Source organism: Podarcis cretensis (assembly GCF_951804945.1).
Source record: "Podarcis cretensis genome assembly, chromosome: 16".
NCBI lineage: Eukaryota > Metazoa > Chordata > Lepidosauria > Squamata > Lacertidae > Podarcis > Podarcis cretensis.
The window spans coordinates 3,518,598-3,542,480 of record NC_137186.1 but is presented as its reverse complement, the minus strand read 5'-3'; the positions used below and the strand labels follow the sequence as shown (position 1 = coordinate 3,542,480).

Below are 23,883 nucleotides of genomic sequence, written 5' to 3'. Positions count from 1 at the left end.
TCAGGTTAAGAACGGACCTCCAGAACAAATTAAGTTCTTAACCTGAGGTACCACTGTACTGCTCTTGTCAGCTCAATCTTTGACTCCCTCAGTCAAAGCCATGGCCCAGGGAGCGGTCGCTGTCATGTGCTGGTCCAAATCTTTCTCCCGGTGTCTAATCTGGCTTATCTCTCCAGGGTATCTGCTCATCAATCTGGCTCCCTTGCATATCTCTTAATGACAAGGGGGATAAATTGAATTCAGTTCGTGCTTAAAGGCGAAATTGCCTGATTTTGCACTTTATGAAACAATGCACGAACCGAAACTCTGCCGTCCCTCGAAATTCGTACTTCCCCGAATTTTTGCAGCGCAGCCGTCCAGCCAAGTGCTGTGATTAAAAAATGCACCAATTGGGACTAAGTGTGCATAAAAACGCGTATATTGGTGAAGATAACATGCAGAAGTGCAGCAAATCCCTGGAAGTTGATTTGCAAAAAAAATAAAAAAAAAAAATAAAAAAATGTCCCTAATAGGAGAAGATGAGTATCGGCAAATGCACATATGGATAAATGAGCCCTGAAATGTTGATGTCTTTTTGTGAGGAATAAAACCAGGAGACCGTGTGAAAATGTGGAGAAATGAACTTGAGATTGGAAAAAAAAACGAGCAACGCCGGAGAAACCGAAACAGACAGATTCATTCATCCCTGATACCCATCTGTAAGATTCTGTTGATTTAAGTTCACAATTATTGCGGGGAAATCAGCTCCTTTCTGAACTTCCTTTGTCGTATACATCTACACAACTGCACTGCAAATCTACTGTACCTGCCTCTCTCTTTCAATCTCTCCTTCATCTCCTGTTTGCCTAATCTCTAATGGTCTTTTAATGTGTGTGTGTGTGTGTGTGTGTGAGAGAGAGAGAGAGAGAGAGAGAGGGAGAGAGAGAGATGCCATGAAATTAATGCCCCTTCTAAGTCCCATTAACGCTGACCTTCTAAAGTGCTCATGTGGCTCTTAAAATCTCTCCAGCCAAAACAGCACTGAAATGATTGAATTAATGAGAGCTGAAAAGCATCCAGTGGGCAATGATGATGCTTCATTCTCCTCTTTCCTTCCCCTCCCCAGCCTCTTCTAAATAAAGATTCTTGCTGTTTCCCTCGGTGAGTGAGCTGCGCGTCCTCCGCTGAGCCAGTACAGAGCGCCATGAGGAAAGCAGACTAGTTGGCACCAGCTTGGGGGGTCTCCCATCGCCCCTTTTCCTTTCCGCGATCCGGTTGCGGACATGGAACCCTCTGCCCGGATTTGTGCCTTCAGCATCTTCCTTCTCTTCCAAGGTAACTTCCTCTCTTTATTTTCTGTGCCCCCATTTCTCTTCCCCCTCCACCACTCCCCTGACCAGGTATGCAAAAAAAATACCCCTCATTTCTTTTCCCTGCCATGAAACACAAGAAACCCAAAACCTCAGAAAAAGGCAGAGAGAAGCATATCTCCAGCTGTTTTCAAGAAGGATTTTGCAGGATGGATTGGATGAGAGATAAAAAGCAAGCCTGGAACATTTTCAAATCTCCCAGGGCTTTGAAACAGGTCTGGTGTTTTTCCAAAAGGAAAGCTTTTGTCTTCCCCCCTATAAACTGCGAGATCTTTTAGTGTTTTAGGACTAGATGATCTCCCAGGATGTCAGGAAAAACCCACTTTCTGCCCTAAGATTTCAAGCCGGAGTCAGGACGAAACCCCTCTCTGTTTTCTGTCCTTACGGAGGGAGATGAATTGGGGCCTGGGTTGGTTTTCCCCCTCCTATAAAACCTAATTTTTTCCCTTTCTCTCCTCGGCTTTTATGCTTTGCAGGAATAAAAGCAAATTGGACTGGGTCGTCTAGCTTTTCCAACTCCCCCTCCTTCCCCTTTACCCCCCACTACCACTGCTTAGCTTATTTCATGCTTGCTGAGTTTAATTTCATACATAGCCTCCATTTCTTCTGAAGGTGGGAGAATGGCCAGGCTGCCTTGTCAGTTTCGTTTAGGGTCTCAAGTTAAAAGGGGGGTCCGTCTCCTCATCCTTTTTGCACCCGCCTCCCTCCGTCTTGTTCCAGGATGGATCTGCCGGTTTGTGTGTGTGTGTGTGTGTGTGTGTGTGTGTGTGTGTTGTTGTGTCAATAGTGGGTGTGTGGGAAACTGCACAGCAAGGCTGTTTCTTCCATCCCAACCTCTCACAAGACAGTGGTAACTCAGGTTACAGACACTTCAGGTTACAGATGCTTCAGGTTACAGACTCCGCTAACCCAGAAATAGTACCTCAGGTTAAGAACTTTGCTTAGCCTTAAGCAAAGTTAAGCAAAACAGCTGGATGTACATTTCCAGAATACAAGATTCAGTGGTACCTCAGGTTACAGATGCTTCAGGTTACAGATGCTTCATTCAGGTTACAGACTCCGCTAACCCAGAAATATTACCTCGGCTTAAGAACTTTGCTTCAGGATGAGAATAGAAATTGTGCTCCGGCGGCACAGCAGAAGCGGGAGGCCCCATTAGCTAAAGTGGTACCTCAGTTTAAGAACAGTTTCAGGATAAGAACGGACCTCCAGAATGAAAAAAAACACCTGGATGTACATTTCTAGAATACAAGATACAGTGGTACCTCAGGTTACAGACTCTTCAGGTTACAGACTCCGTGAACCCAGAAATATTACCTCGGCTTAAGAACTTTGCTTCAGGATGAGAACAGAAATCTTGTAGCAGCGGCAGCAGGAGGCCCCATTAGCTAAAGTGGTACCTCGGGTTAAGAACAGTTTCAGGTTAAGAACAGACCTCCAGAACGAATTCAGTTCTTAACCCGAGGTACCACTGTACTGGAGGTTTGCGTTTTCTGAAATCGGCAGGAAGGTAGATTCTGAATGCAGGAGGAATGGAGATTGCTTCAGCCTCAGCGGCGCTTAATTTATTTATGGGATTTGCAGGTTCTGGCGGCCGAGGGACTGAGACGCCTTTCAGAAGGGATCAGGGAAAGGCGTATGAAGAGGAAAGGGGCCTGTCAACACCTCTTTATCCCTGGAGCATCCATGTTCAGAGGCAGTGCACCCTCTGACTCCCGGGGGGCTGGAGGCAATCCACAGGGGCCAGACTGTCCCCTTCCTGGGATCATAAGCGCATCGCAAGCTTCCTTCTATGTCCCGCTTCCTTGGGTGTCTGTGGGGCTGTGAGGGAAGGAGAAAAGCTTTACCCACTTTCTCTTTGATTTATTTATTTAGAATTTTATTTATTTATTAAAGTTCTTACATCACATCGGTAAACATCATCATATTACATCACAAGGCTTATTTTACTATAATTTTCAACATGTATACAAAGTTTATATACTAAAAGAAAGGAAAAAGGGCAAAAAACTATTCCAAAATCATATCTATACCAACACTTTGGACTTCCTGTCTATCAAATGAATGTACTCTTATTATTGCATATTTCTTTACATTTTATCTAATACATTCCTGTATCAATATGTACCCTTGGTCTTCTTTCTCAGCTCAGTCTCTCCCCAACGTCAATCGAATGCCAACGTAGATAGCAAACCTTTACTGTATTTTTGAACATATACCTATCCCACTTTTCCATAAATTTTTGTTTTGAATTGCCTCTCAGGCTATTTGTCAACTGCGCCATTTCAGCAAATTTTTGTAGCTTGTACTGCCATCCGCTATTGTCGGGGCGTCTTCTTCCTTCCACCCCTTTGCCACCAAATTCTGAGCTGCAGCCGTTGCATATAAAAATATCTCCCTAAAGGCATTCGGGATGTCCCTGCCAACAATACTTAACTGAATTGCTTCTGGTCTTTTTAGAAAGGTTATTCCAAACATTATTTTTTTAAATAACCTTTGGAATAACCTTTCTAAAAAGCTTTCCCACTTTCTCTGTGCCATGTGTAATTTTATATGCTTTTATCGTGCCACCACTTAACATTTTCTCTAAAAAGTTGGAAGGGTCCTTGAGGGTCATCTAGTCCAACCCCCCTTCAACACAGGAATCTTAAGTATTGCATCCGTGACAGACGGCCGCCCAACCTCTGTTTAAAAACTTCCAAGGAAGGAGTCTGCAGCTACCTGAGGAAGACTGTTTCCACACCCTCCAATATTTCTCCGATGAAAGTAGGGACGTTCCATTCCATAATGATAATTTTACTATTTATACCCCACACATCTTATTGGGTTGCCCCAGCCACTCCGGGCAGCTTCCAATACGTATATTAAAAAACATAATAAAACATTAAACATTTTTTAAAAACTTCCCCACGGACGATTGCCCTCAGATGGCTCCGTGGTCAGATATCTCCATCCCCTCCAATATTTCTCCAAGGGAAATAGGGATGTCCTAAGGAAAAGCAGTCAACACCTCTTTATCCCTGGAGGCAGTGAGAGAGGTTACTTTCTTGGGCTCCATGATCACTGCAGATGGTAACAGCAGTCACGAAATTAAAAGACGCCTGCTCCTTGGGAGAAAGGCAATGGCAAACCTAGACAGCATCTTAAAAAGCAGAGACATCACCTTGCCAACAAAGGTCCGTATAGTTAAAGCTCTGGTTTTCCCAGTAGTGATGTATGGAAGTGAGAGCTGGACCATAAAGAAGGCTGATCGCCGAAGAATGGATGCTTTTGAATTCTGGTGCTGGAGGAGACTCTTGAGAGCCCCATGGACTGCAAGAAGATCAAACCGATCCGTTCTGAAGGAAATCAGCCCTGAGTGCTCCCTGGAAGGACAGATCCTGAAGCTGAGGCTCCAAGACTTTGGCCACCTCATGAGAAGAGAAGACTCCCTGGAAAAGACCCTGATGCTGGGAAAGATGGAGGGCACAAGGAGAAGGGGACGACAGAGGACGAGATGGTGGGACAGTGTTCTCGAAGCGACCAGCATGAGTTTGACCAAACTGCGGGAGGCAGTGGAAGACAGGAGTGCCTGGCGTGCTCTGGTCCAGGGGCTCACCAAGAGGCGGACACGACTAAACGACTAAACAACAACAACAAACTGTGACTGATAACCTGCTGCCTTGCATCAAGGGAAATCTCCAAGTCACCAGTTTGGATGGCTTTTTTATAATAATATTTTATCCTTTTTCCATCTTTAAAGTTACACTTGTTACTCAACAGTTATATTCCAGTTCAACAAAACTAGTGGCTCCCTGCTCACCTGACGTCGATGTTTACAACCCAAATTACATACAACTGTGTTTAAAGCTTCCGTCTTACCTAATTTCATCCTCCTTAACATGTTTCTTAATATATTCTTCTGTTTTATTACACTTCAAACCCTGCTGTGGCCTTCGCATAGGGGAAATAACTTTTTATATCGGCTAGAAAAGGTTTTCCAGCCTTCTTTAAAGGCTTCTAAATTTGTGTCTCTGTGTATTCCAAGATTTTCATCAACCGTTCTTCTTTCGAGGCTCTTTTCCCTCCTCCTTCCATTTCTGTGCACAGAGAATCCTTGCTGCTGTAGCCACAAACATAAATACCATTGAGGCTTTTTAGTTTGGATGGCTTTGAAGGAAAATTCAATATATTCATGGAGGATCAGACTGCTCTTCCTTGATGGCCAGACAAAGGATTGTTTCTGGCTGCCGATTGTCGGGAATTGCAGAAGGGGAGAGTTGCTCATGTGTTCGAATCCTGCTTTGGTTGGTTTCCCATTGGGACATCTGCTTGGCCACTGTGAGACAGGATGCTGGACTAGGTGGGCCCTTGGCCTCATCCTGCAGGCTCTTAAGTTCTTACCTGGAGATGCCAGGGCTTGAACTAGGTCCATTCTGCTCTAATACTGAGCTATGGGACTCCCTTCCCAGGGTACCAGCTGGCTTGCATCATCCCCTGTGTAAAATCCCCATGCCATGACTGCACCGAGTGATGAGAAAAATATATAGGCAGAAGCAGGCCTGTGTGGCAAAGGTGTGCGCCTGTAACATGTTTTCTATCAGTAACTGATTTTGCACACATTTGACAGTAAGTAAAAGGTAAAGGCATCTTAAGACAGCATCTTAAAAAGTAGAGACATCACCTTGCCAACAAAGGTCCGTATAGTTAAAGCTCTGGTTTTCCCAGTAGTGATGTATGGAAGTGAGAGCTGGACCATAAAGAAGGCTGATTACTGAAGAATGGATGCTTTTGAATTATGGTGCTGGGGGAGACTCTTGAGAGTCCCATGGACTGTAAGAAGATCAAACCTCTCCATTCGGAAGGAAATCAGCCCTGAGTGCTCACTGGAAGGACAGATCCTGAAGCTGAGGCTCCAAGACTTTGGCCACCTCGTGGGAAGAGAAGTCTCCCTGGAAAAGACCCTGATGTTGGGAAAGATGGAGGGCACAAAGAGAAGGGGACGACAGAGGACAAGATGGTGGGACAGTGTTCTCGAAGCGACCAGCATGAGTTTGACCAAACTGCGGGAGGCAGTGGAAGACAGGAGTGCCTGGCATTCTCTGGTTCTTGGGGTCATGAAGAGTCGGACACGACTAAACGACTAAACAACAACAACAAAAGGTAAAGGGACCCCTGACCAATAGGTCCAGTAGTGACTGACTCTGGAGTTGCAGCGCTTGTCTTGCTTTATTGGCCAAGGGAGCTGGCGTACAGCTTCCGGGTCATGTGGCCAGCAGGACTAAGCTGCTTCTGGCGAACCAGAGCAGTGCACGGAAACGCCGTTTACCTTCCTGCCGGAGTGGTACCTATTTATCTACTTGCACTTTGACATGCTTTCGAACTGCTAGGTTGACAGGAGCAGGGACAGAGCAACGGGAGCTCACCCCGTCGCGGGGATTCGAACCGCCTACCTTCTGATCAGCAAGCCCTAGGCTCTGTGGTTTAACGCACAGCACCACCCGCGTCTAAGACACACATTTGAGAGTAATCCCTGCTTATTCCAGGTAACCATGTGTAGAGGGGTCACGGCTTTTGGAAAGCGAAATGAATAGCTGAATTAGAAACAAAACAATAACAGTGGCGACAACGATGCGATCGGAGTCGAGTTTAGAACTGGGGTCTTCCTGAGCTTCCGAGCTCATTGCCTGTTCTAAACAAAGCAGCGATCCAGGCTTTCAGCTCCACAGTTTTCGCAGCCTCCAATCTTCGGCTTCGTTTAAAGCTTCAGGCCCAAAGAGGCTCGTTTGCCGCTGCGGCAGCTTCAAGACTCTGCTAGCAGCGAATGACAAGCAGAGAAGCTCACGGATGCCCTGCAGCCATCGCCCAAGGCAGTGAAAATTTGGAGCCAGGCGGAGATGGAAGAAGAAGCCCCGGGAGACAAGACTCACAACACCCCTGTCGCCCCAAGGAAGGAAGAAAAACCATGAACCAGTAAAATGGACAAAACGACTTAACCAGACGCACACGAGAGGTGGAAACAGGAGCAGACTCGTGCATTTGAAACACTCCTGTTTTCACGAGGGTCGCTGTCTCAGCATAAATGCTCGCTCTGCTGCATTTGGTACTGAAATAAAAAAATGAAGGTCTTATATATGTAATAAAGGTTCATAAATGTACCAAGCAAACACGTACATAAATATATAAACCGCATGTCTGAAGCAGCACAGGGAAACAGCCCTGGAACCATTTTGACTCCCAAACTGACCAAATGTTTTCTCTGCAAAGTCAAAGGAAAATGGAAAAGCCTTTTCTTTCACAAATCCTGTCTTAAGGGTATGTCTGTATATGAATAGGGTGAGCCTGTGACCTGGCTCAGGAACTAAGTATTTATCATTACAAAGGACTGGCCAGGTTCCCCAGGGTATCCAATCAAGTAAGCATTAACAGGTAACCTGTCAGACAGGAGGTAAACAAAGCACTCAGATTTCTGCTGTAGACTGCCCTTTCTGTGATGTAGGTATGATGTTTCTGGGGGTGGTCTTGGACTCCAGGGCGGGCAATTTAAAATGTCTATATAAGGGCAGGCACACCTTGGCTCTGGGTCCTCCTCCTTTCCTGCGTGTGAGGGGAGCACCCTGTTGCAACAGCTCAATAAAGATATTCTCTGGTTGGCCTCTATAATTTTCTCCTACCGATGGAGAACCTACAAAAGACTATAAGGGCTCTTGTGTCCCCCGTAAGGGAATAAGGGCAGGATTTTTGTTTATTACAGTACATTTTCCAACAGCCTGTCCTACAATGAACTAACAGTGAAAGGGATCCTCTTCATTCTCTTTGGTTCAAGATATACCAGGTCCCCATCTGCGCCATGCATTTAAAACCACAACCGTACCCCTTTAAATAGTCATGGGTTCCCCCCAAAGGATACTGGGATTTGTAGTTTAAGGGTTCTGAGAGTTATTAAGAGGCTTCTAGTTCCCAGAGTTCCTTGGGAAGGAGGGATTGGCAAACCACTCTGGGAAGTGGAGAGGGCTGTCGATGCCTAACAGCCACCATGGCTGAGGTCTGTGTCCAAATGAGGCAGCGATGCTTCTGAAGGCCAGGTGCTGGAAACCTCAGGAAGGCAGAGTGGATCTTGTGTTCGAATCCTGCCTGCCGGTTTCCCACAGGCAATCTGGTTGGCCACTGTGAGAACAGGACACTGGACTAGACAGGCCTGAAAGATCATCATTGGCTCCCAGTACGTTTCTGAGCACAATTCAAAGTGTTGGTGCTGACCTTGAAAGCCCTAAACGGCCTCGGTCCAGTAGACCTGAAGGAGCGTCTCCACCCCCATCGTTCTGCCCGGACACTGAGGTCCAGCGCCGAGGGCCTTCTGGCGGTTCCCTCTCTGCGAGAAGCCAAGTTACAGGGAACCAGGCAGAGGGCCTTCTCGGTGGTGGCGCCCGCCCTGTGAAACGCCCTCCCACCAGATGTCAAAGAGAAAAACAACTACCAGACTTTTAGAAGACATCTGAAGGCAGCCCTGTTTAGGGAAGTTTTTCATGTTTAATAGACTATTGTATTTTAATATTCTGTTGGAAGCCGCCCAGAGTGGCTGGGGACGCCCAGCCAGATGGGCGGGGTGTAAATAGTAATAATAATAATAATAATAATAATAATAATAATAATAATAATCCTGTTGAAACCCACAAGCCGGATGTCAAGGCAATAAACAACTACCGTATTTTTCGCTCTATAAGACGCACCAGACCACAAGACGCACACAATTTTTGGAGGAGGAAAACAAGAAAAAAAAATATATTCTGAATCTCAGAAGCCAGAACAGCAAGAGGGATCACTGCGCAGTGAAAGCAGTGATCCCTCTTGCTGTTCTGGCTTCTGGGATAGCTGCGCAGCCTGCATTCACTCCATAAGACGCACACACATTCCCCCTTACTTTTTTAGAGGGAAAAAGTGAGTCCTGTAGAGCAAATAATACGGTATTTTACTTTAAAAAAACAACTGCAGGCAGCCCTGTTTTTAATGTCTGGTGCTGTATTGTTTTTAATACAGTGGTGCCCCGCAAGACGAACGCCTCGCAAGACGAAAAACCCGCGAGACGAAAGGGTTTTCCGTTTTGGAGGCGCTTCGCAAAACGAATTTCCCTATGGGCTTCCTTCGCAAGATGAAAGCCCATAGGGAAATCTCCGGGACAGCGGGGAAGCGCAGCACGTCTTCCCCACTGTCCTCGGACCTCCTCCGAAGGCTGGCGGTGGGGCGTAGAGACCTCCTTCCGCCGCCAGCCTTCGGATGGCTGTCCTGAAGACTTGCGGTGGGAGGAGGGTTTTCCTTCCCACCGCCAACTTTCAGAATGCTGTTCTGAATGTTGGCGTGGGGAGGAAAACCCTCCTTCCACCGCAAGCCCCGGGAACAGAGGAGAAGCGCTGCGCGCCTTCCCCTCTGTTCCCGTACCTGTCCTGAAGGCTTGCGGTGGGGAGAAAAGCCCTTCTCCGCACCGCCAGCCTGGCAAGCGGTCTCCATAGGAACGCATTAATTGATTTTCAATGCATTCCTATGGGAAACCGTGCTTCGCAAGACGAAAAACTCGCAAGAAGAAAAAACTTGCGGAACGAATTAATTTCGTCTTGCGAGGCACCACTGTATTCGGTTGGATATTCAGTTGGAGGCCCAGCCAGATGGGAGGGGTATAAATAATAAATTATTATTATTATTATTATTTTCTCATGCCCCTCTGTGATTTGCAGGCTCTCAAGGAGGCGTCTACCAGCGGCAGCTACTGAAAGCCTTGATGGAGAATTATACCCCCCTGGAAAGGCCGGTGGGAGATGACGCACAGCCCATAACCGTCCACTTCACCCTGAGCCTCATGCAGATCATGGATGTGGTAAGATCCTGAGCCTGGACAGGCTTATATGGAAACAATGCACTACGAATATATCACTTTCCCCTTCCTCTCCCCTGTCCATCTTGGGGTTTTCCGTGGGGACCTGTACATTATGCACTAGAAATCTTTGCCTCCTTATTTGCCCTCTGAAGTTCCTTAATGCCTCATTCCTAAGCCTTTAACATTTCCCTCCCCCTTTTTTTTGCAGGATGAGAAAAACCAAGTTTTGACCACCAATGTCTGGCTCCAGATGGTAAGGTCATGGCTTACGGGGGGCAGAGAAAGCAGATGTACCTGTTGTATCGCGGCATCGACTGCGTTGTATCAGTAGCCCTGCTTCTGATCTTAGCAGCTTACCTCTTGCAAAGCTCACTTTGCTTGCTACTTTTGTTTGTTGCAGCTGAGCTCTTGCAAAGCTTAGCTTGCTTCCCCGCCAAGTAGTGGTAACTATTGCAATGCATCGTGTTGCTTCAGATTTAGCTCATCTGGGGTGGGAGGACAAACGGGCCCTTAAATATTGGCAACTTTGCCTTGAACAACAGCAGCAACACCCTATCCCTATCCCTAACCGAACTAAACATTGGCAGGGTCCCATCAACGCTGCTTTTTCTCACCTTCCCAGTACTGGTACGACCATTACTTGCAGTGGAATGAATCGGAATACCCCGGCGTGAAGACCCTGCGGTTTGCCGCTAACCAAGTCTGGAAGCCCGACATCCTTTTGTACAACAGGTGGGAGAAGCTTGTAGCTGGGATATTTGGTGGTGTTCGCTGGGTGGGTAATAAGTTGGGCTTCTACAAGAGCCAGGTGGCCAAGTCAACCAGTGGTCAAGGAACTCAGAAAGGCAGCTGGACCACAGCTCTGACCATCCCTGGCTGGGCTTGCTAGGGCCGCTGGGAGCTGCAGTTCAGAGTTTGGAGAGCACCGCGTTGGCGACCCCTGAGCTAGAGAATGAAACCTTGTAAGGACTTGTAAGGAGCAATCTCTTTTCGGATTGCTCCCACCGACACAAACCTCCCTGGACTCACAGATGGATGCCCCCTTCTGAGGGAGGTCCAGAGGGTGGCACCAAGGTGGCAGGGCCTTTTTGGTGTTGGCTCCAGCTTTGCAGAACGCTCTCCCCAGTGAAGCCCGCCTGGTACCAGCTTATCCCTGGAAGGAGAGGAAGAGAATTTCATTCCTCAAGAGGCTTTGTGCCTAGACTTCGGAGCTACCCAGAGTGGTTCCCCAGTCCTAGCACAGGACTGTCACACAAGCCTTTACGTCAGGGGTCAGCAAACGTTTTTCGCAGGGGGCCGGTCCACTGTCCCTCAGACCTTGTGGGGGGCCGGACTATGTTTTTTCTGGGGGAAATGAATGAATTTCTGTGCCCCACAAATAACCCGGAGATGCATTTTAAATAAAAGGACACATTCTACTCATGTATAAACATGCTGATTCCGACGGGTCGGATTGAGAAGGCGATTGGGCCGGATCCGGCCCCCGGGCCTTAGTTTGCCTACCCCTGCTTTACGTGCTCTGATGGATCAGTTGAAGCAACCAGAAAGAAATCTGATTTAACATGCTTAACATAGAAAATTGAAGGAAAACTACGTAATGATGATCTCTGGATGATACTTGATGCCAAGTAAACTAGCAAAAATGTATGTCAGAGTCAGGTATGTGCTGGAAATGTAAAGGAAATGTAAAAATGGGAAGGTAGATTTTATCACATGTTGTTGGACGTGTAGAGTAGCTAAGGGGTTTGGGGGCGATGATATATAAAGGAATGAAATCTGATTTCACTGAGCTTCTTCAACTCTTCCCCTCCCCTTATCCTTTCCCTCCCCAGTGCCAATGAAGAGTTTGACTCCACGTTCCACACCAACATCTTGGTCAACTCCAGCGGCTACTGCCAGTGGCTCCCCCCAGGTGAGAGGCAGACGGAGAGATCCAGAGGTGGATTTGGTGCCACATAGCGGGAAAGTGGTGTCTTTTGCCAAAGGCAAGGTGGTTCTTTTAAAACGGGATTCAGAAGTCATACAAAACACAAGGGAGTGAGAAGATGAAGGATTTTATTCTAAACAGCAAGCAATATATACATCCCAAGCGAGCGCTTCAATCTGCCACTTGGAAGCCCTAAAAAAGCGGCAAAATGTAGCCTCAGTTTGTGGTCGATCAGTCCGTGCAGGAACTTCAAAGAAACACTACCCACAACTATCCAATTTATGGCTAGCCAGCCCTTATGCATAGCTGTCAAGCGTCCCTTATTTGGCAGGGAAGTCCCTTATCCCAGCGCCATGTCCTGCTGCTGTCGTTTATTGATGATGTCCCTTAAATAAGCTCCTGAAGGTAATGGGGCCCTTTATATGTCCAGCTGTCCTTAGTCAACAACAAATTGTTGCTGTTTTTTGTGTGTTGAATATGTGCTATATGGTAACTGATGGACCTAAAAGGTATCTAAAGCCATTTGCATGCAGCAAAATATGTATTTTATCAAAGTAATTGTTGATCCCTTATTTTGGCTGCTGATCCCTTATTTTCAAATCTGTAAGTTGACAGCTATGCCCTTATAGCTTGCCCAACTGGCTACGTGCAGATCATTCAGGGCCGGATTTAGGCTGGATGAGGCCCTCAGCTTCTGATGGTAATGGGCCTTTTATATGTCCAGCTGTCCTTTGTCAACAACAAATGTCGTTTTTTTGTTGTTGTTTTTTGAATATATGCTATATGGTCATTTATGGATCTAATAGGTATCTAGAGCCATTTGCACATCACAAAATATGTATTTCATCAACATACCATGCTTTTCTGTGTATAAGACTATGTTTTTTTTACTCTAAACTAATGTTCAAAATCTGGGCTCGTCTTATACACTGATAGTATCTCCCCCCATTTTCTTAAATGGGAGTCCCCCAAAATAGGGGGCGTCTTATACATGGGGGTATCTTATAGAGGGGAAAATATGGCAACTGTTGAACTGAAATACAATTAAGAAGAAGTATATTAATAGTGAAATAATTATTAAGCTCTAACTTAAAATGATTGGGGGCCCATGACTTACATCATAGGAGCCTATACAACACAAAACACTGTTGCTGTATGTAGGTTTTAGTTTATTTGTTTTTAAACTTATCTTTTGGAAATGTACATCCAGCCCCTCCCCATTCCCGAGGGTCTGAATCCCTATTCAGAAATCTCCAAAATACTGGGGGGCTTTGAAGCATTTATATTGCCGATTACAACAGTTACGGTAAATGTTAAATTAGAGCTCCCCCTGCTGACGACTTCTAGGTTTTTTTGTAGCAGGTCAAAACCAGCATGTCGAAAGTCCATTTTGGGGGCCTAATCTGGCCCGCCGGTCGATTTAATCCGGCCCCCGTGGCAGTATATGTCCTGGGGTAAAATCCTAAAAAAGCTCAGCAACTTCAATCCTTAAAAAAAGTTCAACAACTTTTGGGTGAAATTATCAAAAGTTTGGGCACCCTGTCATAAGTCCTTGTTTCAGCCTGTCTTTTTCATTGCATTTTGGCTACGTATATAATTTCTGTTGGTAATAACAATAACAATAACAACAACAACAACAACAACAACAACCTTGGTGTGGCTCATTTGGCCCCTTCCCCCTGCCCCAGGCATCTTGAAAAGCACCTGTCGAATCGACGTCCGCTGGTTCCCCTTCGACACCCAGAAGTGTGACCTCAAGTTTGGCTCCTGGACGTACGACGGCTGGCTGCTCGACCTGCGCATGCTGGAGACTGACACCTCTGGCTACGTGGCCAATGGCGAGTGGGATCTCATGGGTAAGGCGGAGCCTCCAGCAAACCCAGCGCCAAGCTCCTAGTCCTTGTGAGGTTGGGTTTATTATTATTTTAAACAATAGGGCTCCTGCGAAACCTGGGAGCATCTTAAGAAGAGAGCAATTCTGTAACTGTGTTTTGTTGTGGAATGTCATTTTTAAGTGCTTGTCAGAAACAAATGTATTTAAACAGTATGTATAGGGAATCGTTTGTTTTTAGGTTTGACTAGCTTGGACCAAGAACAGTGGCGGATTTTTATTTGCCTTACCTTTCATTTAATAATAATAATAATAATACTAATACTAATGGACTTCAAAAAGATGTTTTGCTAAATTACCTGTGAACATGTAAAATACTAATTTTTTTGTTTAGGACTTATTGCACTAATGACAAATTTAAGAAATAAAATGCTTTATTTCTGCAAAAAATAAAAATAAAAAATAGGGATCCTGCGGCTAGGGCTGGGGGAAGGAATTCAGCTTTGTTCTCATTTAAAGGCATACCTGCCTCATTCACACTTTTTGAAAAACAGTGCAAACTGGAACACAGCTATCTTTCTGAATTTGAACTTAGCAGGGCAGTTTTACAGCCAAGTCGGGAGCACAAAATTGCATCTGCCCAGGTAAAACATGCACATAAATGCATATATATGAAGCCTGGTACAAAGGAAGTCCTGGGCCTTGCAGACTTGAGTGAATGAGAGGGGTGTCAGTTGGGACAGATTTCTTAGACTGGCACGACCAAATCATACTTGTGAAAATTCCCTGTAAAGGGTACCAGAGGCCAATGGACCTCATCCTGCACACACAGATCTCTGGAATGCCGTTAGACCATCTACTGTTGCTCAGCAACTCCGAAATGGGGGGAGAAATTCAATTGATCTCTCATTTAAACCCAAACTGACCAAATCCACACTTTCCAAGCCAATACATGAATTAAACAAAGCCACCCTCCCAAATTCACACTTCTCTGAATTTTGAAATGCGCTTCTCCAGCTGAGCGATATTTATGATATTTATGCATATACTGCGGTGAAGCGTGCATAGAAACGCATATAATGTGCAAAAAAAAATGTATTAGGAAATCGCTTTGTAAAAATGGTGTGCGGCAGGACTTCTGAAAATGCAAGTTTGCAAACTGATGTGGGCATGTGGAGGAGAATGGGACCTCAGGCTGGGGGGGCAAAAAAACCAACCCCATGAGAAACAGGAAGAAACCAAAACGGATTGATTCTCTGGCGTACGCTGACTCCCTCTTCCTCCTCACCTGCTACAGGTGTGCCTGGCAGTCAGAACAAAGTGTTCTACGAATGCTGCCGGGAGCCCTACCTGGACGTCACCTTTGCGGTCACCATGAGGCGCCGAACGCTTTATTACGCCCTCAACATGCTGGTTCCTTGCCTCCTCCTCTCGGCCATGACCTTCCTGGTCTTTCTTCTGCCAGCTGATTCCGGAGAGAAGATTTCCCTGGGTAAGCAGAACAATTCAAGCCAAACAATTACGCTAACTATTGCCTGTGTGGTTCCCCCCTTCCGCTACCTAGCGCTTTTGTTGTTGTTTAGTCGTTTAGTCGTGTCTGACTCTTTGTGACCCCTTGGACCAGAGCATGCCAGGCACCCCTGTCTTCCACTGCCTCCCTCATGCTGGTAGCTTCGAGAACACTGTCCCACCATCTCGTCCTCTGTCGTCCCCTTCTCCTTGCACCCTCCATCTTTCCCAGCATCAGGGTCTTTTCCAGGGAGTCGTCTCTTCTCATGAGGTGGCCAAAGTCTTGGAGCCTCAGCTTCAGGATCTGTCCTTCCAGTGAGCACTCAGGGCTGATTTCCTTCAGAATGGAGAGGTCTGATCTTCTTGCAGTCCATGGGACTCTCAAGAGTCTCCTCCAGCACCAGAATTCGAAAGCATCCATTCTTCGGCAATCAGCCTTCTTGATGGTCCAGCTCTCACTTCCATACATCACGACTGGGAAAACCAGAGCTTTAACTAGATGGACCTTTGTTTGCAAGGCGATGTCTCTAGGTTTGTCATTGCTTTTCTCCCAAGGAGCAGGTGCCTTTTAATTTCGTGGCTGCTGTCACCATCTGCAGTGATCATGGAGCCCAAGAAAGTAAAATCTCTCACTGCCTCCATTTCTTCCCCTTCTATTTGCCAGGAGGTGATGGGCCCAGTGGCCAGGCACCCCCAAACTCGGCCCTCCAGGTGTTTTGGGACTACAATTCCCACCAACCCTGACCACTGGTCCTGTTACCTAGGGATGATGGGAGTTGTAGTCCCAAAACAGCTGGAGGGCCGAGTTTGGGGGTGCCTGACCTAGCAGAAGCCCCGGCGTTTGAAGCCCTTTGCAGATATTATCTGAGTGGATTCTCACAACAGCCCCATGAGGAAGGTCGGTGTTTGTTGTACCCATATTGCAGAAAGAAGGACTGAGGCAGAGAAGTGTGGACAAGGCAGCTGAGCCTCCTGGCAGATTTTCCTTGGGTTGTTGTTGGTTTTTGCCTCTCTCACTTAGACGCTCCTCCAAACCCAGTGGAATAACAGCCTGTTTTCCCCCCTGACAGGCATCACCGTTCTCCTCTCGCTCACTGTCTTCATGCTTCTCGTGGCGGAGGTTATGCCGGCCACCTCTGACTCCATTCCGCTCATAGGTATGTACGGGAGGGAGATCGGGAGATGGATTGGTTTGCCCAGGGATGGGCCGACCTCAATTGTGCTCTCTGCTCCTAAATGTGATGGAGCCAAACAATTAAACCCCAGTGTTGCAAACAATTATCAGTAATACCCAAGGCAACACGATGACCAAGTACAACAATGCAATATCAATATAAACTCTTTATATAATCTATACGGAACATAGAACAATATGAAAAACCAAATAAACAGAATCTCATAAATCTCTGAAAGTAAGTCTTATAAGTCTTGTTATGTTACATTACTGTATGACCACTGCTCTATAGATATTGTTGTTATACAATTCCATTCGCCATATATACCGTATTTTTTGCTCTATGACTCACTTTTTCCCTCCCAAAAAGTAAGGGGAAATGTGTGTGCGTCCTATGGAGCGAATGCAGGCTGCGCAGCTATCACAGAAGCCAGAACAGCAAGAGGGATTGCTACTTTCGCTGCACAGTGATTCCTCTTGCTGTTCTGGCTTATGAGATTCAGAATATTTTTTTTCCTTGTTTTCCTCCTCCAAAAACTAGGTGCGTCTTGTGGTCTGGAGAGTCTTATAGAGTGAAAAATACGGTAGATGGGTTTATGAAGCATTTCTGTATCTTTCTGCTGTACTGAAGAGGAATTCTACAAAACATATCTGGAATTACTGTTCACTGCATCTGTTTGCCGACCACTTCGGCAGCGTTGGACGTCATAAAACAAAGCTAAAACAGCTTGTTTTCATCAGATAAGAATCTGACCCATTGCTTCTCTCAGAGACTTTCATAGCCCACAAAGACTTTCAGAGACTTATAAGACTTGCTTTCAGAGATTTATGAGATTCTGTTTATTTGGTTTTTCATATTGTTCTGTGTTCCGCATAGGTTATATAAAGAGTTTATATTGATATTGCATTGTTGTACTTGGTCATCGTGTTGCCTTGGATATTACTGATTATTACTGCTCCTAACGCGGGTGGCGCTGTGGGTTAAACCGACTGGACCTAATGGTCAGGGGTCCCTTTACCTTTATGTATATTAAGGAGCTTTTGAACTGCTAGGTTGGCAGGAACAGGGACCGAGCAACGGCAGCTCACCCCGTCGCAGGGATTTGAATCGCCGACCTTCTGATCAGCAAGCCCAAGAGGCTCAGTGGTTTAGACCACAGTGCCACCCGCGTCCCAGAATAAAAGGTAAAGGTAAAGGGACGCCTGACCATTAGGTCCAGTCGTGGCCAATTCTGGGGTTGCGGCACTCATGTCGCTTTACTGGCCAAGGGAGCCGGCGTACAGCTTCCGGGTCATGTGGCCAGCATGACTAAGCCGCTTCTGGCGAACCAGAGCAGCACATGGAAACGCCGTTTACCTTCCCGCCGGAGTGGTGCCTATTTATCTACTTGCACTTTGACGTGCTTTCGAACTGCTAGGTTGGCAGGAGCAGGGACCGAGCAACGGGAGCTCACCCCGTCGCGGGGATTCGAACCGCCGACCTTCTGATTGGCAAGTCCTAGGCTCTGTGGTTTAACCCACAGCGCCAAACCTGTCAATTCCAGTTTCTCATTTTCCAGTTTTCAGCTTGCCACTGTGTCGTTTTTGGTTTTTAAAAAGGAAGCACAAATCATTTTTTTTTTTGCTGCACATCTTCGAATATACACAATTTTGCAAGCAAATTCCCCCAAGCCGTTGCATTTTTGTATGCTGTTCTCAGGAAAATGTATTCCTTTTCCTGCAACTTTCCCCCTAACATATGCATTTTCGTACATATTTTGTTTGCAAGAAGTTTCGGGGGGATTCGCTGGTTAGCGTTTTGATTCAGGAAGTGTGAATCAGGCAGGGTGTGATCCTGCAAGATCTGCCCACCCTTCCTGATGTCAACTTCAGAATCCTCTGAGCCCTTTCTCTCTGCCTCTAGGACAATACTTTGCCAGTACGATGGGCATGGTGAGCCTCTCTGTGGTCGCGACAGTCTTTGTGCTCCAGTACCACCATCACGACCCGGACGGCGGCTGCATGCCGAGATGGGTAAGCGCTTTTAAAAATCCGTTTTCAGAATCGCTGCTTTGTTTATCACGTGGCGCCTTGTATCCAGCGTAGGCAACATTCACAGCATTCCTTTTATGTTTGTTAAATCATTTTTATTAATTTTCTAATAAAAAACATCCAGTTAACATATCAAACCATAATCCAATAAAAATAAAGAACTAAAATAAAAAAGACCAAATTATCATCCAAATTATAGTTATTAATTTTTTGGGGATTCCCATAATCTGGACCTTGAAGCATATCTCCAAACCTCAATCCTGCTTCTCCTCATTGTTTCCATATTTTCCACATCTCGATTTTAACACTTTAAACTTCTCCTTCTCTGGCTCTGCGGCATTCCTTTTAAAGCACTAAGATCCCACCATAAACACTGTCATGGCTTCCCCCAGAGAATCATGGGAGCTGTAGTTTGTGACGGGTGCTGAGACTGGTTGCTAGGAGACCCTATTCCCCTCAGAGAGCTACAATTCCAAGAGTGGTTAAGCATCCATCCCTCTTTTCTCACGTATGTAACAACAGCGGCTAGGATTCACTACGCACAAAAATGGAAGATCCCACCAAAGAATGGGGAAGTGAGGTGGTGGATGATGTAGAACTGGCTAAGTTTAACAGCCAGATTAAGAGAATCTAGCGATGATCGCTTTGTGGAAGGCCGGAAACACTTTTTGGACTACAGTGGTATCTCTGGATATGAACGGAATCCGTTCTGGAGCCCTGTTCGCATCCTGAAATAAACACAACCTGCATCTGAGCGGGTCGCGATTTGTCACTTCTGCACATGTGTCTGAGGTCATTTTGAGCGCATGCGCGAGCGGCAAAACCCGGAAGTAACACGTTTCGTTACTTCCGTGTCGCCGTGGAGCACAACCCGAAAACGCTCAACCTGAAGCAACTTCAACGCAAGGTATGACTGTATTTAACTCATGATGAACTTCACAAGCAGGATTTGAAATATGAGCAACGGGAGGAACTGGAGAATGCAGTATGGATGGGATGGTATAAAAGAGAAAAGGTTTTGTGAGGCAGAAGGGGAGAAATAAAAACACCATGGAATATGGAAAAATGTCTTACGTATGGAAGCGTGCATGTCAAATTTTTGAAAATTGAATAGCAATTTATTACAAAAAATGAAACCACCACCCCCTCTTTCCAGGGGATTCTGGGAATTGTAGCTCATCCGACCAACTCACAGCACTGTTAACAAATGACAGTTCCCAGAATTCTTTGGGAGAAGCCAAATGGTATCTTAGTGCTTGAGATTTATGGTGGGAACTTGGCCCAATAGCATTTATTGGTTTCCGAGTTGTTGTTGACCTCCCCCTGATGATCCGCTCTTTCTTCCCTTCCCTTGTGGGCCCTCCCTCCTTTCTTGGTCCTGTAATAAACGGGGTCCCCGTTTCCCCTCGCCCGTAAACTCCATTCCCTCTCCCTTATCGTCTTGCTGTTTCCACGCAGGTCCAGGTGGTGGTGCTGCAGTGGGGAGCCTGGCTTCTGCGCATGCGCCAACCTGGCGAGGACCCGGTGGGGCGCCCGCACTGCGCCCCCAGCCTGCTGAGTTGCAGCTCGGACAGCAGCGATGGCAGCGGCACGCCAACCCAGCAGGCCCGTCTCCCCGTGGCGCTGGCCAACGGCAACCTCGCCTACCCCGTGGCGCTGCTCCCGGCCAAGCCCCCCGATGTGCCGCGCCCGTTCCTCCCATCACCGGAGCTGCCGTCCTCCAGCCCTGAGGAACTGCTTGCCACCCCCGAGCTGGGCCGCATCCTGGAGGAACTGCACTATGTGGCTCAGTGTTTTCGGGGCCGCGACGCCGCCCAGGCCGCCTGCAGCCAGTGGAAGTTTGCGGCGGCCGTCCTGGACCGGCTGTGCCTGGTTACCTTCGCTCTGGTCCACATCGTCTGCTCCATCGGCATCCTTATGGCCGCACCCAACTTCCCCGAGGCCATCACAAAGGACTTCCTGTGACCTTAAGCCCGCAAAACGGCAGGTTTCCCCGATGCCTAGGTTTTGGCGTACTCCCCTCGCAGCAGGACAGGTCTTTCTAACATGGCTTCCCTCCCTAGCGGCAGGATGTTGCTAGGGGCTTCCGGCGAGGAGTATCCGGGACAATTGAGGACAACCGGCCAGGACTTCCGACCCACTTGTGAACGCTGTCCTGCCGAGTTCTGTGTGCTCATCTGGAGGACCAAACGGACACCGTACCGACACCCCTGTCCCGCACGCCAAGTCCGTAACACTCACCCTGAAGGATTTCAGATCATAGCTGTCAACTTACAGATTTGAAAATAAGGGGCCAGCAGCCTCGAAAATAAGGGATCAGCAGCCAAAATAAGGGATTTTCCCAGCACAGGTATGTTCAACTTCTGAGCCCCTCCGAGCCAAAGGCAGAAAGCTCAGCCAGCAGCCAAACGAAGCCTCAAGCGGTGGTTCCCACAGCGCAGCAACCCGGCAAAGGGGATGCAGCAAGGGAAACCACCGTCCCCTCTCCGCTGGGAAGTGCAGAGCAAAGGCGAGTCCCCAGGCAACGCGACCAATTTGATCGGCACAAGGCAGGCAAGCTCCACCCCCCAGTCGTTCTTAGACTCCTTATTGGGTGAGCAACGCAACCAAGCAACACAGTTGGAGCCTCCCTCCTCCCTGGCCGGCAGGGAGGGAGGGAGGGAGAGGAGCTGCTTCCTTTGAAACCCGGGAAATTTACGGGATATCATCAACCCAGGACAGCAGCGGGACACGGTGCTGGGATAAGGGACTGTCCCACCAAATAAGGGACGGTTGACAGCTATGTTTCAATTCAAACTTCCTCTAGAATTTACCACTCATTGTTTTTCTGAGAGGGGCCTATTTGAGCCTGAACGCCATGGATGTCAAAAAGGCCTCATTCTCCGTCCTGCCCCGTTGCTGCCGCACGCAGCGCCGTTTCCCTTCTGCTGCAGTTCGTCTTCCGCCAAAGAATTGGTTATCTGTCTCGCTGCCTGCTGTGGCGAAATTACATAATATATGTAATGAATTACCCCGGCGTTATGTTACGCTCGGCCCCGTGCATTTCGGTGAAAATGAAACACAGAGCAAATGGTGTGTTAATCGGTCTTGTGTCGTTTGCAGACCAACAGCAGCAGCAAATACCAATTGCATTTGCTGTCTCCATTTCCCTTCCGTTCTTGGGACAACCAAGCAAACATGGGCCACTTCCTGGAACTCCCAAATCAGTTTGGGAGCCCTGACCTGGTTTATAAACCCCGGAGGAGGTTTTCGTAGAGACCCTTTTATAGCAAAGGAAACTAAATCAATTCACATGTCTTTGTGTGTACACATCCTGTGCTGGATCGTGGCCAGGGATTCAAGCCCTGCCACAGCAGCCTTGAGCCAAGGCCACACGGTCACTCTCTTTGCCTCAGTTTTCCTAGGCTGTAAAATGGGAACATGCCAAGGTACCCTCTTGCCAGGGTCTGCTATGAAGTCAAAGGATGCAGTGAAGTTTATGAAAGTGTTTTTGCAACGGACGAGGTTCAGATTCACTGAATGTGGGAATGTTTTTATTGTGTCATACAGTACCAATCTTCTCACTTCGAAAGGCAATGCTATGAACATTCGCATGTTCACAGTTTTGTGTATGTTAACAAGACATTGCTAAATGTCGTGCCAAAAGGAAGAGGGGGTATCTTTCCATTTTGATGGTTTGTTTGTGATCTTTCTGACCCCCCCCCCCCTGTATAGTGTGTTACCATTTATGGTGGCATATATATAAATGTATTTTTTTTAACACTTGCCTTCCCAGGATGGCAGCGAATGTTAGCCAAATCAAGTACACCTTTTCTCTACTCTTTTCACAACTTTTCGTAACTACTGCAGTACCTCTAAGTGAGGGCAACATAGATTGGATTTGCTTTTCATTTAATTTTATTTAGACAGAAAAAAATTAAATTATTAAAAGTGGCAATAAATAATCAATAACTTAAGCACTGATATTGTCTGAAACATATAATCCAACTCTTCGTTTTTCTTAAAATTCCTCATTACTAAAAGTTCTTCTGATTTTGGGGGTTCCCCCCTTCTTTATTTTTTTCCTCATTTTTTTCCTTTTCTCCTTCTAAATAAAATGTCCAAGTAGTAAACCCACCTCCCACCTCCCTAGAAGGGAAAAAGAAAAGAAAAAGAGAGAGGGACAGAGAGAGAAAGAGAAAGAAAGAAAGAAAGAAAAAGATTTAAAAATCCTCTAAAATCAGAAAAGTTAACATGGTGATGGATAGGAAACCCTTTTTTAAAATTTAATTGCAGCTAATCGCAATGGAATTATTTACAATTACTGGATCAGCAAAAGAGACTTGTAAACATATATTTCTTTTTTCTTCTCTTTCCTTCCTCATGGTATATAACCTTGATTTCAGAGCGCTTGTGAGCATGAGAGGTTTCTGAGCACGGAGGGAGAGAGATTATGGTTTGATATCCCCAGCCCTCCATCCTTAGGGGAGACATAGGTAAAAATAAAGACAAGGAGGGACAAAGACCTTCTGTTTTGCAGTGGGGGCAGGCGGAAGAGTCATGAGTAGGTTTTGGTCTCTGGGCTTGTTGGGTTAACTTTACACACACCAATCTACTCAAGAGGGGAGAGTGAGCGTGGGGTGTGTTTAAGCAGAAAGGGAAGAGAAGTATTTTGGGTCTGGTGTCTGATAGAGCAGAAAGATAAGGAATGGGTAATTCAGTCAGTACCGAGAATGGGGAATTTCTGGTAAGCAAGGAGCTTAACTTAGGAAGAGACACCCTGTGTTTGGAGATCCAGCTTTGGTGAGAATCCTTTGACTTGCCCTCTCGGCGAGCGTTGAGTCCGTTCCGTGCCCTCGGATCACCACCCAAACAAACAAGGTCTGGACAGCAGCTCTGTGTTATGGCCCTGCACGACAACCGGGTGTATAAAACTGCAGTTGGCCCTCCTCACATGTTTGGATATGGAGATACGAAGGCTAAGGTCTGGTTTCTCTAGAGATTTTTTTTTGGCCTTTCTTTCGCCCTCTCCGAGAAACCAAAGAATGGATTCGCATGGCGGGAGGGGGATGAGCGGAAAGATTAGCTGTGAAACAGCTGGCAGAAAATGTGGTCAATCCAAAAGATCTCTTGGCCGAAATGGATGCAGGTGGCTTCAGGAATGCTGGGAAGTTTTGGCAGCAACCTCGCGGCTGATTTGGAGAGTTGGGGCTGATTTGGAGAGGTGGGCAACCC

The 23,883-nt window shown here is 46.7% G+C and overlaps 1 protein-coding gene across 1 annotated transcript; it reads left to right on the top strand.

The window, feature by feature from the left end:
* Positions 1–908: 908 nt before the first annotated feature.
* On the top strand, positions 909–22,625 carry LOC307205591 (neuronal acetylcholine receptor subunit alpha-7-like). Its single transcript, XM_079958193.1, has 10 exons — positions 909–1,314; positions 10,058–10,197; positions 10,406–10,450; positions 10,820–10,929; positions 12,030–12,109; positions 13,813–13,980; positions 15,253–15,447; positions 16,535–16,621; positions 18,542–18,651; positions 20,128–22,625. The coding sequence occupies exons 1-10, from the start codon at positions 1,263–1,265 to the stop codon at positions 20,632–20,634; spliced, it is 1,494 nt and encodes a 497-aa protein (XP_079814319.1). The 5' UTR covers positions 909–1,262; the 3' UTR covers positions 20,635–22,625.
* Positions 22,626–23,883: the final 1,258 nt, after the last annotated feature.

Coding starts and splice junctions, on each gene's coding strand:
- LOC307205591 (XM_079958193.1), top strand. CDS start 1,263: ATGGAACCCTCTGCCCGGATTTGTGCCTTCAGCATCTTCCTTCTCTTC. Junction 1,315..10,057: donor CATCTTCCTTCTCTTCCAAG/GTAACTTCCTCT, acceptor TGTGATTTGCAG/GCTCTCAAGGAGGCGTCTAC. Junction 10,930..12,029: donor GACATCCTTTTGTACAACAG/GTGGGAGAAGCT, acceptor TTCCCTCCCCAG/TGCCAATGAAGAGTTTGACT.